At 46.5% G+C, this 19,028-nt stretch overlaps 1 protein-coding gene across 1 annotated transcript; it reads right to left on the reverse strand.

Annotated features, from left to right (window-relative positions):
- Window positions 1–12,760: 12,760 nt before the first annotated feature.
- Snm1 (DNA cross-link repair protein snm1) lies at window positions 12,761–14,054 on the reverse strand. The gene has a single exon (XM_075673347.1). It carries the CDS (start codon window positions 13,995–13,997, stop codon window positions 12,765–12,767), a length of 1,233 nt encoding a protein of 410 aa, XP_075529462.1. The 5' UTR covers window positions 13,998–14,054; the 3' UTR covers window positions 12,761–12,764.
- Window positions 14,055–19,028: the final 4,974 nt, after the last annotated feature.

Raw genomic sequence — 19,028 nt, forward strand, 5'->3', positions numbered from 1 at the left:
GAAGGACAGGACGTGGACGGACTGTTAAACGCGCTTATACTGTTAAAGAACGCGCTTATATACAAGGAGATATCGTGTGGGGGGGGGGGGGGGGGAGTACATATAAAAAGATATGACAAGGTGACGACATGTGATTATAGTTTGGGTCAGGCATACATCGTTCACATGCACCCGTTCGCCCTGGCAAACTGGACCTCAGCTTTGATAAGCGCGATGGACGGAGTGCTTAGGCACGTCTCTTTTTCTTTAGCTATCGCAAGCGCCTCCCAAACAAGGCGGCAAGTTTCCCACAGGAAATTTGCCGCCTTGTTTTGAGAAACGAACATAACTACCTGTTTCAGATATGTTGACGATTATTTGGTGTGCATGAAGCATGAAAGAAAACCAAACCGATCCATGTAGCGTAGAAACTGTCATCAGCATGTTCAAAAAAGCACATGAAGGTTTAGAGTTCACGTACGAGAGTCCTACCGAAGGTCGATTGCAGTACATTGATATAAACATTAGGATCAGAGGCTCCCACATCTGCTGGTGCTACGAAACTAGAGGAGAAAAAGAAATCCTGAGGTATGACTCTTGCCATTCTAAAATCATAAAAATAGGCAACGCCAAGGCTTGCATCAGTCAAGCAATTGAAAAATCATGCCACCATGCTGTGAGGGAGAGCATCGATCTGCAAGTAAGCCGCTTAAGAAACAGTGGGTACCCGAACAGTATGGTGGTGCAAATCTGTGAAAACTTGTTGCCCGAAATCAGAGCCAACAGGAAAAGGCAGAAAACACAGAAAAAAATGGAAAAAACGCGTGGTGTTGCCTTACATCCATGGCTTGTCACATCGGATAAAAAAGACAGCCCAACGCCATGATGTTCAAGTTCTGTTCTCCACCCCGCAAAAACTAAAAGGCATGTGCAAGAGGGTGAACGCAGGATCCACAGAGACCAACCCTAGTACTACGGTCTGTCAGACTAAGCACTCGAAAAAGTACGTGGAATGCGCTACTTCAGTTGTTTACCAAATCCCACTATATTGCGGGAAAGTATACATTGGGCAAACTGGACGTTGTCTAAACGATAGGTTACGGGAGCACAAATACACGTGCCAGCTTCTGACAGCACCTAGCAACTTGACCGCACATTGCAAACAGTGCAAATGCTCCCCGCTAATAGAAAGCACCACAGTCATTGGAACATCAAAAACAAAAACGGAGCGAGAAATATTGGAGGCGCTTGCGATAGCTAAAGAAACAGAGACGTGCGTAAGCACTCCGTCCATCGCGCTTATCAAATCTGAGGTCCAGTTTGCCAGGGCGAACGGGTGCATGTGAAGGATGTATGCCTGACCCAAACCATAATCACATGTCGTCACCTTGTCATATCTTTTTATATGTACCCCCCCCCCGCACCATATCTCCTTGTATATAAGCGCGTTCTTGAACAGTATCAAACAGTTGGTAGATTGCGCTTCGTCCGTCCACGTCCTGTCCTTCCTTAATATCGTGTTTGTAAAACTGAGCGCTATATAACCATGAACGTTCACCAACTAACCCCCTTCATTGCTTTACTATATGCTTTGTAAAGGCTCGCAGGGTTACACCGCTTAGGTTTCTCAAGATGGCGTTGCCGATCCCGTCGGGACCCGGTACCGTGTTTTTCTTGAAGCTCTGTGCTGCCGCGTATACTTCCGCATACGTGATGGGTGCATGAAGTATCTCGTCCGGTGGTCCCGGATATTGAGGGTATGAAATCAGATGCCCGGTCCGGATTCCCGTGTACGTTTGCTGGTGTTCCTGCATGAATTCATCCTGGGTTCCCGGATATTCGCCAACGAGTTTTTGTAGGGTTGTGTTTGTTTCTGTTTTGATATTTGAAGGATCGATGATGCTGCGGAGTATCTTTCACGTCTTTTTGGTGCATAGCGTGCCTTTAAGCAAATCGCAGAACGTGCGCCAATTGTCCCTGTGAACCTTCAGGGCATAATTGCTGGCCTGTTTAGTGACGGAGAACTTGCGTAGTAAGTTTAGCAACGATCCTTACAGCGTTGAGCCTCAGGTACATGATCAAAGAAAGAAAACAGCTCTTATACCGTACGTTCATGGAATCTCCCACAAACTAAAAAAAATAGGACAAAGAGCAGGTATCGACGTTGTGTTCTCTGCCCCAAAAAAAACTTGCCCAGCTTTGTGTCAGAACCAATCCTCTTGCTAAGGAACGTAGGATTTGCAGTGTTAATAATAGAAAAAAGAATACTGTTTGTTCGAAAGGGGTTGTGTATAAGATGCCTTTGAAATGCGGTCGGCCTTATGTAGGGCAGACAGGTAGATGTCTTAACGTCAGGTTACAAGAACACAGCAACAAAGTTCGCAAAGGGCGCGAAGGGTTTCTAGGTCTTCATTGCGCACAGTGCGGCTGTATTCCGCTTTTCGAAGAAACCACTATCTTAGCGAGGCATTCTAATGAATGCACCAGACTTATCATCGAAGCAGCAGCGATTGCCGATGGTGACTCAGTTAGCAAGCCATCAATTGCATTAACTGACAAAGAACTGGTTTTTCTGAGGTCTCACATGCGCTCTCGTTGTTCTTAGGTCATTAATTTTGAATGCATACTCATGTCGGGTTGTTGCTGTGTAGGGGGCGCTTTTGTCTTGGTGTCCCAGTATATATATGTATGTTTCTCATAATAAAAATCAGTTGGAAGTCATCGCTTGTCTTCGTCGTCCTTTTTTGTCCCTCGTCTATGTATGCGCTGTAAGTGACAATTGATACCATGAATTAAAGTGAATGAAGGAGGATTAGGGTGGACTAAGGTAGCTGAATGTGGATTTGGGTGGATTAAGGTGAATAGGACGATTATAGTGGATTAGGGTGGACTAAAGTGAATGAGGAAGCATTACGGTTGATTAAGGAGGATTAAAGTGCATTAAGGGGGTTAAAGTAGATTAAGGTCGATGAAAGTAGATTAGGGTGCAGTAAAGAGGACTTTCGTGGATTATGGTGGATTAAAATGAATGAAGGAGGATTAAGGTCGATGAATGTGGATTCTGTGGATTAATGTGCATTAGGAGGATTATGGTAGACTGATCGGTCTTACCCGCCGTGGTTGCTCAGTGGCTATAGTGTTGGGCTGCTGAGCACGAGGTCGGGGGATCGAATCCGGGCCACGGCGGCCGCATTTCGATGGGGGCGAAATACGAAAACACCCGTGTGCTTAGATTTAGGTGCACGTTAAAGAACCCCAGGTGGTCAAAATTTCCGGAGTCCTCCACTACGGCGTGCCTCATAATCAGAAAGTGGTTTTGGCACGTAAAACCCCAAATATTATTAACCGGTCTTAATACTCAATGAACCATTATTCACCTTAGTCCACCCTAATCCACCTTAATGCTCCTTCATCCACCTTCATCCAAAGTGAGCAGCGGTGGCGCCGTGGTAGAACACCCGCCTCGCATGCAAGAGGTCCTTGGTTCGAATCCCGGTGCCGGCAATTTTCCACCGGATTAAAAAAAATACGCGTGTTGATAAAATTGCATAAACAGGCCTGGAGTGTGGCCTGATCCCGGTGACCAGAACCGCTAACGCACACCCTCACCAGAGCAGAATTGGCCACCCTGGTGCTGCACTTGGCCACAACATCCTATATGAATACCACAACCAACTGAACTCCAGACCTGCACAGATCTCCAGCACGCGTGGTCTAGTTCGCCCGTTTTGCCGCTAGGGTCAGAACGTACGAGCAGAGTGGCGCTAGTTATAACCGTTTCGCTGTCGTCTGCTTCTGCGATCTGTTCAGCGCTCGTGTTGTCATTTCGGCAGGCACAAAGCGCTTGTATTGGCGGTAAATGAATAAATTCACGAATATACAAAAGAAAACAGATAAACAGCCGATCATTGAGTTATAAGTAAGAGGGAAAATAGAGGAATTCCAGATCAAGCTACAGAACAGGTATTCGGCTTCAACTCAGGAAGAGGACCTTAGTGTTGAAGCAATGAACGACAATCTTGTGGGCATCATTAAGGAGTGTGCAATGGACTCCGTTAGGCAGGATACCAGTTAACTATCGCAGGAGGCGAAAAATCTGATCAAGAAACGCCACTGCATAAAAGCCTCTAACCCTACAGCTAGAATAGAACTGGCAGAACTTTCTAAGTTAATCAACAAGCGTAAGACAGCTGACATAAGAAAGTATAATATGGATAGAATTGAACATGCTCTCAGGAGCAGAGGAAGCCTAAAAGCAGTGAAGAAGAAACTAGGAATTGGCAAGAATCAGATGTATGCATTAAGAGACAAAGCCGGCATTACTAATATGGATGAGATAGTTCAAGTGGCTGAGGAGTTCTATAGAGTACCAGTATACAGTACCAGTGGTACCCACGAAGATAATGGAAGAGAAAATAGTCTAGAGGAATTTGAAATCCCACAGGTAACGCCGGAAGAAGTAAAGAAAGTCTTGGGAGATATGCAAAGGGGGAAGGCAGCTGGGGAGGATCAGGTAACAGCAGATTTGTTGAAGGATGGTGGGCAGATTGTTCTAGAGAAACTGGCCGCACTGTATACGCAATGCCTCATGACCTCGAGCGTACCGGAATCTTGGAAGAACGCTAACATAATCCTAATCCATAAGAAAGGGGACGCCAAAGACTTGAAAAATTATAGACCGATCAGCTTACTGTCTGTTGCCTACAAACTCTTTACTAAGGTAATCGCAAATAGAATCAGGAACACCTTAGACTTCCGTCAACCAAAGGACCAGGCAGGATTCTGTAAAGGCTACTCTACAATAGATCATATTCACACTATCAATCAGGTGATAGAAAAATGTGCGGAAAATAACCAACCTTTATGTTGAAGGCCCCTCGCCTTCGCTCAGGGGGTCCGCGAGCCGCGACCAGCACGACAAAGGACCAAAGACGCAAGGAACACGAACCGCTTTAATTTACGATAGAATGTAACACTCAAAATTACCGCAGCCTCGCGGCCAATAGCAGAAAAGAACAAGGCAAAGAAGCAAGCAGTAAAGAAGCAAAGCAGCAAAAAGCAGCAAAAGCAAAGAAGCAAGCAGCAAAACAGCGAGGCAACAAAATATACAAGCCAAAGGGAGCGACGAAAGAACGGCCGCTACAAACCATCAACCAACACAATCTTCCGGGCGATAACAGAATGCATAAAGCGCAGAAAGCAAACAAGCAAAGAACCAGGCGCGCAGATAGTCCCAAAAGCGAACAACAAGAGCACTCTTTCATGCAGACACAATACAAAGACGCTTTTCCCCCTGCTCTGCAGCACCCTCGGAAAGAAACCTAGACGGGCCACGCCCCACCAGCGCCTCCCCAAGCCCGCACCCCGCAAAAAGCCCCGAGTGCCGTCTTCGCTGCCTTCTTATCGGGCAGCTCCCTTCCCGGCAGTCCCCGCGCGAGTTCTTACGATAACGCGATCGGTGCGCATGCTCCATGCGACGAGTGCCGTTGTGGCGCGCGTTTCAAAGGCTTCCCCCGTGCGCGCTACAGAGAGGGCCTAAGGGCCCGACAATGTATAGCTTTCATTGATTACGAGAAAGCGTTTGATTCTGTCGAAACCTCAGCAGTCATGGAGGAATTACGGAATCAATGTGTAGACGAGCCGTATGTAAAAATACTGAAAGATATCTATAGCGGCTTCACAGCCACCGTGGTCATCCATAAAGAAAGCAACAAAATCCCAATAAAGAAAGAATTCAGGCAGGGAGATACGATCTCTCCAATGCTATTCACAGCGTGTTCACAGGAGGTATTCAAAGACCTGGATTGGGAAGAATTGGGGATAAAAGTTAACGGGGAATACCTAAGTAACTTGCGATTCGCTGATGCTATTGCCTAGCTTAGTAACTCAGGGGACCAATTGCAATGCATGCTCACTGATCTGGGAGGCAAAGCAGAAGATTGGGTATAAAAATCAATCTGCAAAAAACTAAAGTAATGTTTAACAGTCTCGGAAAAGAACAGCAACTTACAATAGGTAGCGAGGAAGTGGAAGTGCTAAGGGAATACACCTACTTAGGGCAGGTAGTGACGTCGGATCCGGATCATGAGACGGAAATAATCAGAAGAATAAGAATGGGCTGGGGTGCGTTTGGCAGGCATTCTCAGATCATGAACAGCAGGTTGCCATTATCCCTCAAGAGAAAAGTGTATAATAGCTGTGTCTTACCAGTACTCACTTACGGTGCAGAAACCTGGAGGCTTGCGAAAAGGGTTCTACTCAAATTGAGGACGACGCAACGAGCTATGGAAAGAAGAATGATGGGTGTAACGTTAAGGGATAAGAAAAGAGCAGATTGGGTGAGGGAACAAACGCGAGTTAATGACATCTTAGTTGAAATCAAAAAAAAGAAATGGGAGCATGGGCAGGACATGTAATGAGGAGGGAAAATAACCGATGGTCATTAAGAGTTACGGACTGGATTCTAAGGGAAGGGAAGCGTAGCAGGGGGCGGCAGAAAGTTAGGTGGGCGGATGAGATTAAGAAGTTTGCAGGGACGACATGGCCACAATTCGTACATGACTGGGGTTGTTGGAGAAGTATGGGAGAGGCATTTGCCCTGCAGTGGGCGTAACCAGGCTGATGATGATGATCCACCTTAATGCTCCCAATCCGCCTTAATACAACCTAATCAACCTACATCGCCCTTAATGCACCTTAGCCTACCCTATACAGTCTTAATCCTCCTTTATCAACCCTAATTCATCATAATCTGCCTTAATCCTTATTCATGCATCTTAATCCAACTTAATCCTGCTTAATAGTCCCAATCTACCTTAATATACCCTAATCCACCTCTATCAAACCTAATCCAGCTCCATGGACCCTAATCCACCTTAATCTACCCTAATCCATCCTAATTGGCCTTAATCCTCCTTTATCAACCCTAATCCACATTAATCTACCTTTATCCACCTTAATCCTTGTTCATGCACCCTAATCCACCCTAATCGGTCTTAATACCCTTTCATCAACCATTCACCTTAATCCACAGTAATCTGCCTTAATCCTTCTCCACCCAACTTAATCTTTATTATGCATCTTGATCCTTCTTAATGCACTCTAATCCACATTAATCTTGTTTAATACACTCTAACCAACCTTAATCCTCCCTAATCCACATTATGTCAATCACTAATGATTCATTAATTAACTTGGATAATCATTCTCTTATACAGGGGTGGACATGCTTTGAGTCACCTCTGCTCTTTGTTGGGTCACGTGATACTTCCAGTTTACAACGCGACTTTGAAATATATAGATCTAAAGGATTTCGCCTTAAAACTTAAAAAAAAAACTCAATGTTGACTAGCTAACGCTCATCACCTGCAATACCACGGGTATACTTGCCACTAATTTTTTTCAGGGCGCAAAGCAGAATTTATAATGCTGCACTTCCGACTGAATAACAACAGTTAGCAACGTGCGAGGTGATGGAGCCGCCCCACAATGTTAAACATACTGAGGACAACCGCAACAAAACGCTGGTGAGCAGGCCGGAAGAACGAAAAAAAAATGCTGCATTACGGGATGCTTTGCTACGAGCTCTAAAAAAGATGCCTTAGCTCACAAACAACGCTGATCTTTGTCGGAACAAAGTTCTTTCGGCCAATGTCATGCAGCCACTGCTTCCTGCGCAAGCCGTAACGCTTTCCTTGTGGTATCATAAAGACGGCATAGCCATCTTCAGGCTTCTTGCTGCAGTTATATGCGCAACAGCCCGGCATAGCGCTAGCACATAGAGCAGGAAACACAGCGTACAACGTTCGCTATGCCGAGCTAAAGCGCAGAGCCAGCCATGCTCAGGAGGAAAACGGCGCGAACGAAAAGGAAGAACACAAGCAAAACTCAAGATCCGCGTGTTTCCAAGGGCGATGGCAGGGAGACCAATCGTCGTGCAGAAAAATGGGGGCAGAACTGGTTGCCTCGGGGGAACGCGCAAGGGGCGAGGCGGTTGCACGGCAGCGGCAGAGTTCAAAGAGTGTCGCTACTTTCAAATTATCAAGGGACTTTAGTGCCCACCAGACTGCTGCACCTTTTCCATTGATGTCAAAGACTTGTACTATTCGTTACCAAGTAACCTGATTTTAGAGGAAGTCGGTGATTGTATAGATAAGTATGGCGTCGATAAGTTTCAAAATGCCTGTGGAACAAGCGTCGGCAGCTTCATGGAAATGCTCACTTACTACCTAAAATCAACATTCATTTGTCATGACAATAAGGTTTTAATTCAAAAGCAGGGAGCATGTATAGGTTCATGTTTGGCACCCATACTTAGCGACATTTTGTAGGCACGCTATGACGGGCTTGCTCGCCTACAGCTGACGGCCGTAAGAATATTTCGCTTTGTAGACGACTTTTTAGTATTTTATCTAGTTGACCCTTGTGACATGGAGTTAACCTCCAAGACAATTATTGATGCCTTCAATGCAACTATGAAGGATTTTACATTAACAACGGAAGAGCCTACTAATGACCGTTTAAGGTTTTTAGACATTGAGATTGTTTTTAAACCTCATCACGTGTGCTGGAGCTACTCGCCTCGCTCAAAGAAAGGGCTTCTCTCGTTTTCGTCTGCTCACTCCAAACTCGTAAAACGAGGCATCGCTAAGGCATGTTTGCGAGCTGCTCTGAAGCGCTCGTGCGAGCACTCTGTTGAACAGAGCTTTTCAGTGCAACTCAACAGACTAACATCAGCAGGCTACCCGACAAGCGTTTTGTGCAGTGCTGCTCGTGACCTTGTAAAAGTGTTAAAGAACGCCGGAAAACAAACTTTGCAATCACCGCCTTCCAGATCTAGGCTTGCCGTCCTTCCTTATGTACACAGCGTTTCCCATAACATTATGAAAATTGCAACCAAGGCAGGAGTGAGGGTGGCGTGCAATGCCCCTAATAAACTGAGCAGGTTCTGCAAAATAGTCAATAGGGAGGATACTGTTGCGCACAAAAGCTGCCATAAAAATCATGTTCGGGCCTTTATTAACTGTACAACGCAGGTCATCTATAAAATCCCGTCTCACTGTAAATGTTGCTATATCGGGCAAATGGGAAGGTGCATTAATGATCGCCTGCACGAGCATGCCGTTTCGTTAAAAGGAAGCCCGTACAGTCATCTAGCTGCACACTGTAAGACGTGTGGTTGCACCCTATCTTTAACAAGTGCGAAATAATCGGCAGATATAGTGAAAAGGGTGCGCGGGAAATCTTTGAAGCATTTTGCATATTCAAAAGTGGCGACACCTGCATCAGCTCTGCGTCCCTCATGCTCACAACAAAAGAAATTGATTATCTTCGTGGCTGACACTTATCCTTCTTTTTTTATCTTTATGTCACCTTCATGATATATTTATATGCTGCTTCTGCAAATGAAGCATTTGGTTGATATTCAGCGCTCTGTCCTGTTTACTAGCTCGTCCTGTGTTGCGCTGTTCCCGTTTTTATTCTAAACATGTAAATTGTATAGGTTGTGTAAAAGCTTCTGTCGCTGTGTTTCAAAGTGTGGACATGTTATAAGGATGTGTATTACTGTAAGAGGTTCACTGCATTTTTCGCATGTCGGCGGGTTTTCTTTTCGGATGAGAAAGTTGTGTGTTAAATGTGTGTGTCCAATCCGAAGTGTACACAGCATCACCTCAAAAAAGTGTTGCTGGTGAGTGCACGATTTCCACTCACTAATTATGGGTTTAGTAAGATGTAGCTTGTTGCTTATACAATGGTCCCATTCTTGTTGCCATTTTGACAGCAAGGCCTTTCTAATTGCAGTGATACTATCCTTATAATGAAGCGGTGTGTTTGTTATGTATATGTGCGCTGCCATTGATGCACACCTATCAGCTGCTTCATTACCCGGTATACCAACATGGCTTGGTACCCAGCAAAACCTAACTGACCTGCCATATCTGTTTAATGTTACCATGTTTAAAATATCCCCTATCAGGGGTTCACATTCGGATTTCGTGTGAAGAGCCTTCAGCGTGCTTAATGAGTCAGTGTATATGATTGTGTTTTCGTGTTTTTCAGTGATGATCTTTTTAACGACAGTCCATATTGCATAGACTTCAGCTGTGTAGACAAAGGCATGTTGTGGCAAACGAATACTTCTTTCCCAATGTTCCGTTAAGGCCCCCACACCCACCTGTACTTTTGTTTTAGAGCCATCAGTGTAAAATTCCATGTAATTTTTATATTTGTCCTGAAGAGCGCAGAATCCTTGTATAAAGTGATTGCGTTGGGTGTCTTTCTTCTTTAAATGCGTCAATGTCCAGTCACATAACAGTGCGAAGTCGTACCATAGGGGCAACCGTTGTGGTTTCTTGGCAATCTGGAGGACTTCGTGAGGAATGTCATAGTCACGACAATATTGCTCATACTGCAGGACAAGTGGCCTAATCATGTTTGGTTTATTTGTATAGTGTAAGCGTGAGTTGCATTGTGTGAGGATGTTGTACCATATGTGTTGCGGTAATGACTGAATCCTGAGTGCGTAAGAAAAAGTGAGTAACACTCTGCGCTGCTGTAAAGAGGGTTCATTACACTGAACGTATAAACTTTGAATAGGTGATGTTCTGTAGGCACCACTTGCCAGTCGCAATCCCAGGTTATGTACTGGATCAAGTAGTTTGATGTAGGGCTGTCTGGCTGAGCTGTGGACACGTTTGTCAAAAGTGCTAAGATAACCGTCCGTTAGAATGGTGTGATCGAAGATCTCTTGCGTTGCACATAATGCTGGTTTTCTAAACTAACAACGGTGGACTGAAGGCAAATATTCTATAGTTCTAAAAACTGCTCAATATTTACTCTAGTCGAACAAATTAACTTAACCTCACTCTATTTAGTTTCTAACATTTGTGATAAGCTTCTCCAAAGCTCAAACAGATAAGGAAGGGAGTTAGCAAAGAAAAAAGTTAGAGCCCTTCCACTCTGTGAAGATGATCAGCAGTGTTGTATACAACTATAAAGAAAATAAAATAACGCAACAAAACACTATAATGCAAATATGCATGTTGTTATGTTTATTTGTATTTAAGTTTATCTCTTTACCACAGTAATTATAGCTTTATGGTCGCTATAATAAATGGTTATGGGTGCTGTGGTGACAGTGGAAATGTTCTTAATGAATGTTAGATCTATGCACAACTGTTGGTACGTCATGGAGACATTGGTCTTGGTGTAACATTGAAGGCCAAACCTTTCCGAGAGAAACACCAAGAACCACTTTCCGTCAGGACACGACAAATTGAAGAAGTCACCTACAATGATGATGGGATTGGGGTCCACCAAGAGGATCCACTCAAATGTGTTGATCATAAAGTCTTCAAGGTCCCTCCTCTTCGACATTTCGGGATGAACGTATATGGTGACAATTCTTTCCCCAGTGTGTACGGCGCATGCATCGGCATACTCTGTGGCAAGGCTTGTGCCCATTGTAATGCATAGGGTGCAACGGCCGCGCTGTCATTGCTTGCATAGGTCGCAACACATCAAACCATCATCCATCGCCGGTTTTGACACATCTGGCATCAAACGCAGCTGGGACACATATGCTGCTACGATTCTGCCTTATGCTTAAGTTATTTTAGCTCTATAAACGCCGCAATAACTTTTGCCTAAGCACATCCCGAAATGCTAGAAACTAGCCTAAGACAGCTCCGCTGTAAAACCAAGTGATAGGAGGAAGGTACATAAGATCCCATATTGGCACAACCTCAAGAAAGTCGTGCAAAGGCATAATATTAACATTGTGTCCAGTGAGCTGTGTAAATTGGCCAAGATATGCCCCATGGTGACCAAAGCAAAATCAGACCCTTGCTCTAAGAAACATGCAGTGCAGTACATGCAGTGCAGAAGAAATGTTGTCTATGAAATCCCCCTAAGCTGCAACCAGGTAGATATTGGGCAAACGGCATTGTTACAATCACGACCTACTGTATAAGGAGCGAGCTGCGCGTGCGGCGCTGCACCAGCGCCGCTGATTTGCTTTTGCTTGTGTGGTTTTCTTTAGTTTTCCAAACCACCACCGGGAACAGTGGCGCTAGTGCTCACCCCCACCTACCCCAACCCCGTGGCCGACAGTAGGTTGTGGTTACAATGACAGCAGTAACCCCGACAGTAGGTCGTGCTTACAATGAAGGGGCATGAGAGCCCAAAAGGGTCGTAAGTAATAAGCAAGTGGGCATTTGGCTGATCATTGTAAGCATTGCACATTCTGTCCAAACCTCAATCACACCAAGTTTCTGGCATCTTTTGGAGACGGTCTAGAAAGGGAGATACTGGATACTTGTTATACTGCGAGGGTCGACGGCACATGCATTAGCTGCCCATCAGTGGCAATTGCCAACAAAGAGATTGCCTTTCTGATGTGATAGAGAGTTGATGTAATGTTGGCACAATTTGTTTTTCATGTATAAAAAGAAACTTTGTTTCTTCAAATAAAGATTTGGAAGTTAGCACTCATTCGTTGTACCTGTCTTCTTTTTGTCTCTTCTATTTTGTACTGTTTCTCTTTACATATGTTATACCAACTTGCCCACATCAAACTCCTGCTGCAACCAGCTGAAACAAAAGCTCTGCTAGAACAGTGCTGATGACGGTACAAGCATCACTGACAGCGCGTACATAGATAGAGGGACCAAAATAACGACGAAGACAAGCCCTATCTATGTACGCGCCGTAAGTGATGTTTGCAAAGGAATACCAACTATCCCGTACCCAGACGGTACAAGAACGACAGACGGAGCACATGAACACTACAGCAATGCATCGATCATACTCGACACTGGATATGGCGCTGGTCGAACAGCCGTCCGTGGCCAACGACTGAGCACCGTCGTCGTACGAGAAGGAAGTTTATCTGCGACGTCCGTGGTTCCAGAAGGTTCGTCGTCATCAGGGCCCCAGAAGTTCCATGCGGGCTCTTGGGCTCGGCTGCTACTGGCGACACCCAGGAGGGTTGCGACGTCCACACCACGCAGGCAAACGTTAGCCCGCACCGTACGCGGCTGCAAATAGCGCACGAAATCGCGCACCTCGGCAAGTGAGGCGTGCGTCGAGTAACAAAGTCGATGGACGCCGTCGGCAACTCTTTCTATCAGACGACTCGGTGCCACACGCTGAGCGAACCACATAGCCGACGGCTTGACCGTCACGCAGTTTGGCCCTACGTCGCACTTGCAGTCGGCGTGGATCCGGGTCGTCTCCGCATCAAGAGTCAGAGATTCCACCACGTCGACGATACCGGCGTAGCGAGACATCTGACCCCTCGATACATGAACCTTCATGCCGAACGCTAATGCGAGCGACGTGAACAACGTCTCGTAGCCCAGCTTAGCGCCGGGCAGCGCCAGTCGTAGGGCTCCGCCTACCCTGAACTTTGGTTCAAAGAAATCCACCAAGGCTCGCTCGCTGTCTTGCCGGGTGGGGACGTAGGCTGCGTCGGGGCGACACAGCGTCGTGTCAACGTAGGCCGCGTCGATGGGCTTCAAACGGCCAGCGTCGCAGTGGAGCGACCCCAGGTTCGATGCGCTGCCGACGTCGAGCCTGAAGTCGCCCGTGTAAAGGACGGTCCCGCGTTCGCCTTCCAGGAGGAACATCACAGAGCCGGCGCAGTGATTTGCGGGAATGGCAGTGACGACGACTGTGTAGCTGCCCGCGCCGTCGGCCGGCACGGTTAGCGTCGTAGGTGCATCCAGCGGCAGCGCTGTCAGTCGGCGGCGTAGCCAGGCGTACTTGAGTTCGTTGAGCAGCAGTCGACACGACACCGCGGACGCGTACAGCTTCAGATCGCCTCTGCTCCGCAGTCGTTTTCGGAACGCGCCGCCGTCAATACCCTGCATGTGATCGCGGTGGCAGTGTGACAGAAAGAAGGCGGTCGAGTTGACGTTGTGTCCATCAAAACGATCGATGGATAGTCGTTCGTATTCCACCAACGTCCCACTAAACGTGCTCATGTTTCCTAGCAGGGCAAACACCGCCTGCGGCATCTACTATTTCGCGCAAGTCTTTTTAAGCCCGTTTCACATTATTCGTATAGGCGTTCTGGAGTGTGCATAGCGAAATGGTGGATGAATGGATGGATGTTATGAACGCCCCCCTTTGGAAAGGGGCGGTGGGTGGCGTCACCAAGCGCTTGCTGTTATACTAGGTTAAAAAAGAAAAAGAAAACACGATGAACTTTCACAACCAAATTTTCTGATCCCCTATTGCAAACTTTGCTTTTCTACGTCTCCGTTTTTTTGTCGTTTCCCTACTTTCCTTCCACCAATCTTCCAATCGCTTCTTACTCATAGAGTTTCACACTACATTACCTAGAGGGAAATCTGGCGCTGCTGCGCTGTGGTATGCACGGGAATGCCGGTATATTGTGACTTCGGATTGCCATCGTTCTCGGATAGACAGGGGCCGAATCTTATAACGGTTCGGAATACGAACCGTCCGCTTCGCCGCTTACGTCATTAGATGTGCCACTCCCAAGCCGGCGGTGGAAGAAGGGGAGTACGTGACCAATAGATGAGAGGGTGCCACCTCTGAAGTGTACGTCATTATATGACGAGCTAATCGAGGAATTGCAGAATGTTTCTGCTTGCTAAATGAATGTAAAATAAAAATTAAATATTATACGCCAAGTTTTGAAGCATAAACTTGTGGTTTCGGACGTTTACGCAATGCAGAAGTAATTTATTAATGTCATTCTTTTTCATTCTCAGCCCACAGGCGGTATCGTAAGCGTAAATGAGTTGGCCACGGACTTGGCAGAGCGCAGGGCTATGTCGTCTGCTACCAGGAGCTCGCACGATGCCTGCAATAGGAACGCACTACCAGCACTTCTCAAGTAGCTAGCACGACAAAACCGTGAACTGGTTCTTAGGGACACCTTTACTAGCCGACTATATCAATTTTCCTTCTTTTTTCGCCCTTCGTCATCGGCTCGGACATGACTCGCTCGCCGTCGCGCTGCCGCTATCCCTGCGATCTGCCCCACGGCGCGTCGCGTGATAGAAGCAGTGGAACTTAAATCGAACATTACGGTATACGGGCCCTGCATTGCCTGCGCGAAGTCAAATCGAAGAGTGTGGTGCTGACGGTGCGCGCTGTGCCGTGAAAATGAGAAACAAAGTATGGCACTCCCGAACTAGAGAAAAAAGGGCAGCCAAATAAGAGAGCTCCACAATACCTTCCCGTCCTGACTGTATAGTCTTATCAGCCGAACGAAGGAAGCGCTGAACCAGCCTAGGTTGAACCCTTCTTACTGCTGAACGGCGATCTGCGAGCTATTCACACTGGCGATAGCACTGGGAATTCGATCTCGCTATGCAAATACCTCCTTGGCATTGACTTTGAAGCTGAAGTCACGGCAAAGCTGACCCAGCCCTTCAACCGGCCAACACAGTAATTGCGAGAGCAACTTTGTGGACAATGCCGCAGGGCGGCGCAACTCATTATCCGTCACTTCTTCGAAAGCGTATCGCATTTCCAGCCGTGGTCGACACCGAAAGAGCAACGCCAAGCAGACGACGAAGGCAAGTAATAGCCTCCGAAGCAACCAACGCACGCGCGCGCGACGCCCGCGCGTCTCCGGGGGTGCACGACCGGCGCGCGCGGGCAGGGTCACAAGCCAACAGCCAAGCCACAGGAACGGAACCCAAAGCGGACTACCCCTTCTCCGGTTCCTATGACCGGTTCGCTTTGAAGATGATTGACAGATGCGTGACGTATTCGAAAAAAGCGATACCGCCCCGCTGCCTCTGACGACCTGTGACGTAATCAAAATTTTAGCCAATCAGGTGAGGCCAAAAGAACGGTTCCCCAACCGAACCGTTATAAGATTCGGCCCCAGGACACCTTGAAGACGCGCTTGGCAAGTACCGTTCCGTCTGTCACAATGATTCATTTTCTACTAGAACAGCACGTGAAAAACTGTTTTAGCTTTATTATTACGCGAAAACATGTTTTGTTTAACTATGAGAACTTGTGTGTACGCTTATATGTTACGTAAGAAGTATCAGCGGGCCGCTAAAATTGGAGAACAGACGACAAGGTTCCCGCTCGCTTTGAAACAGTTTGTCGTCTGTTCTTGCTTTTCTTCGCTTGGTCATGCATTGTGGGTGAGTAAAGATGTAATATGCGTGAATGGAAACATTTTATGAAGATTTTACTTTGAGAACGCGTTATTTGCATAGCCATATCCACGTTTTAGACGAAGCCTCTTACAACACCAGCCAACACAAGCCTCGCAGACACATATACCGTCATTCCCATGGCGGCACTATAGTGAACTAGAAGGGCCCCTTCTAGAACACCATAGCGGCACGGTGCCCCCTTAAGAAACTCCCATAGACGGTGGCGCCAGATTACCCTCTAGGTGTTATAGTGAGAAACTCTATGTTCTTACTAATCTCTATTGCGGACATGTTTACTTTTCCCCTGCTCTCACTGAACCAATGCTGAACCAACGTTACTATAGATGCTGAACCACGGCCGCTGGATTAAAAAAAAACTTTTTCTTTTATCCAGTGGCCGTGGCAGAACCCAAGGCTGAACCAAAGAGTTTCAGCGTGCGTCTAAATGTCGTACAAAAGGCCTATCTGCGCAGGTCTGGAGTTGCAGTAGGTCGTGGTTACAGCAACCCGGTGAACTCAACACAGCTGTTCGAACGACTGGGCGAGCGCAAGGTCGGCTTGAAAAATTTGGGTCTGGCGATTTTTGGGCTACATTTTGGGATCATTTGGCTATTTTTAACTGGAACCATCTGGCAACCCTGAAAGGTCTGCATGAAAAATTGGGACTGCAATTTTATTGCAATTCAGCATAGAGTTTCCTACAAAATGCAAATCAGTAGAGAGAAGTCTGGCATAATAGTATACAGTGAAGGAAGGGGGGAACCATTAGAAATCAAGCACTCTAAGTGCCCCTTCTGCCACACAACGATAATCGTCATCTGCCTTGATGCGTTTCCTTTCTTTAACGCCGCGAGCCCGGTACTTTACAGTAACGAACGGCACGCGCGTTATCAGCATGATAGCATTTCATAATCGTCATCTGCCTTGATGCGTTTCCTTTCTTTAACGCTGCGAGCCCGGTACTTTCCAGTAACGAACGGCACGCGCGTTATCAGCACGATAACATTTCCCGCAGGAAATGCTATCATGCTGATAACGCGCGTGCCGTTCGTTACTGGAAAATACCGGGCTCGCGGCGTTAAAGAAAGGAAACGCATCAAGGCAGATGACGATTATCGTTGTGTGGCAGAAGGGGCACTTAGAGTGTAAGATTGATCGTGTTGAAAAATACAAGTATTTTGGCATATGGCTAAACGAGGGCAAAAAGTACTTGGAAGAACGAGAAAAAATTATGATTGAAAAAGTGAAAAGGAACTCAGCTGCAATGAAACACAAGGTACGAGGCGGCTAGATGGCTATGGAAAGGTGTTATGGTACCTGGCCTCACATTTGGAAATTCAGTACTGTGCACGAAATCCAAAGTTCAGGCATGCATGGAAACAAGACAGAGAAGTGTAGGCAGGTTGGCCTTGTAGGAGCGCACAGGAACACACCTAATGATGGAGTGCATGCAGGGAGACATGGCATGGACGTCATTCGAAGGCAGAGAGGCACTAAGTAAGCTAAAATATGAACAGAGACTCGCATCACTGGGGGAATAAAGGTGGGCGGGAAAAGTGTACAAATATCTATACATGAAAAGTTTGAACACAAAGTGGACACTCGATCAGAACTACACTCTAAGAACAGTTTACACCCTTTGGAGTGCCCCTTCTGCCACACAACGATAATCGTCATCTGCCTTGATGCGTTTCCTTTCTTTAACGCTGCGAGCCCGGTACTTTCCAGTAACGAACGGCATGCGCGTTGTCAGCATGATAGCATTTCCTGTCGGCAATGCTATCATGTTGATAACGCGTGTAAACAGTTCTTAGAGTGTGGAAGCTGAGAATTAGATACCTACAGCCGAGGGAGGGAGTCCAACATGGTTCTAGTGCGGGAAAGGAGTTGAAGGAGACGGAAAGAAAAAGGTGGGAAGAAAGAATGCTCGGAAAGCCAGCGCTAGCTATGCATAGGACACAAAAACAGGAGATAAAGAGAGAGCTCTTCTATGATAACTCGCGAGCAGTTCACTATTATTAGAAGCTAGGGCGGGGGTTTTGAGAACGAAATCATACCGGGCTAAATTTGAAGACGTGGACCTTTTATGTACAGCTTCATCATCATCATCATCATCATCAGCCTGGTTACGCCCACTGCAGGGCAAAGGCCTCTCCCATACTTCTCCAACAATCCCGGTCATGTACTAATTGTGGCCATGCCGTCCCTGCAAACTTCTTAATCTCATCCGCCCACCTAACTTTCTGCCGCCCCCTGCGACGCTTCCCTTCCCTTGGGATCCAGTCCGTAACCCTTAATGACCATCGGTTATCTTCCCTCCTCATTACATGTCCTGCCCATGCCCATTTCTTTTTCTTGATTTCAACTAAGATGTCATTAACTCGCGTTTGTTCCCTCACCCAATCTGCTCTTTTCTTATCCCTTAACGTTACACCTATCATTCTTCTTTCCATAGCTCGTTGTGTCGTCCTCAATTTGAGTAGAACCCTTTTAGTAAGCCTCCAGGTTTCTGCCCCGTAGGTGAGTACTGGTAAGACACAGCTATTATATACTTTTCTCTTGAGGGATAATGGCAACCTGCTGTTCATGATTTGGGAATGCCTGCCAAACGCACCCCAGCCCATTCTTATTCTTCTGATTATTTCCGTCTCATGATCCGGATCCGCCGTCACTACCTGCCCTAAGTAGATGTATTCCCTTACGACTTCCAGTGCCTCGCTGCCTATTGTAAATTGCTGTTCTCTCCCGAGACTGTTAAGCATTACTTTAGTTTTCTGCAGATTAATTTTTAGACCCACTCTTCTGCTTTGCCTCTCCAGGTCAGTGAGCATGCATTGCAATTGGTCCCCTGAGTTACTAAGCAAGGCAATATCATCAGCGAATCGCAAGTTACTA

This window comes from Dermacentor variabilis, chromosome 10, assembly GCF_050947875.1.
Source record: "Dermacentor variabilis isolate Ectoservices chromosome 10, ASM5094787v1, whole genome shotgun sequence".
NCBI lineage: Eukaryota > Metazoa > Arthropoda > Arachnida > Ixodida > Ixodidae > Dermacentor > Dermacentor variabilis.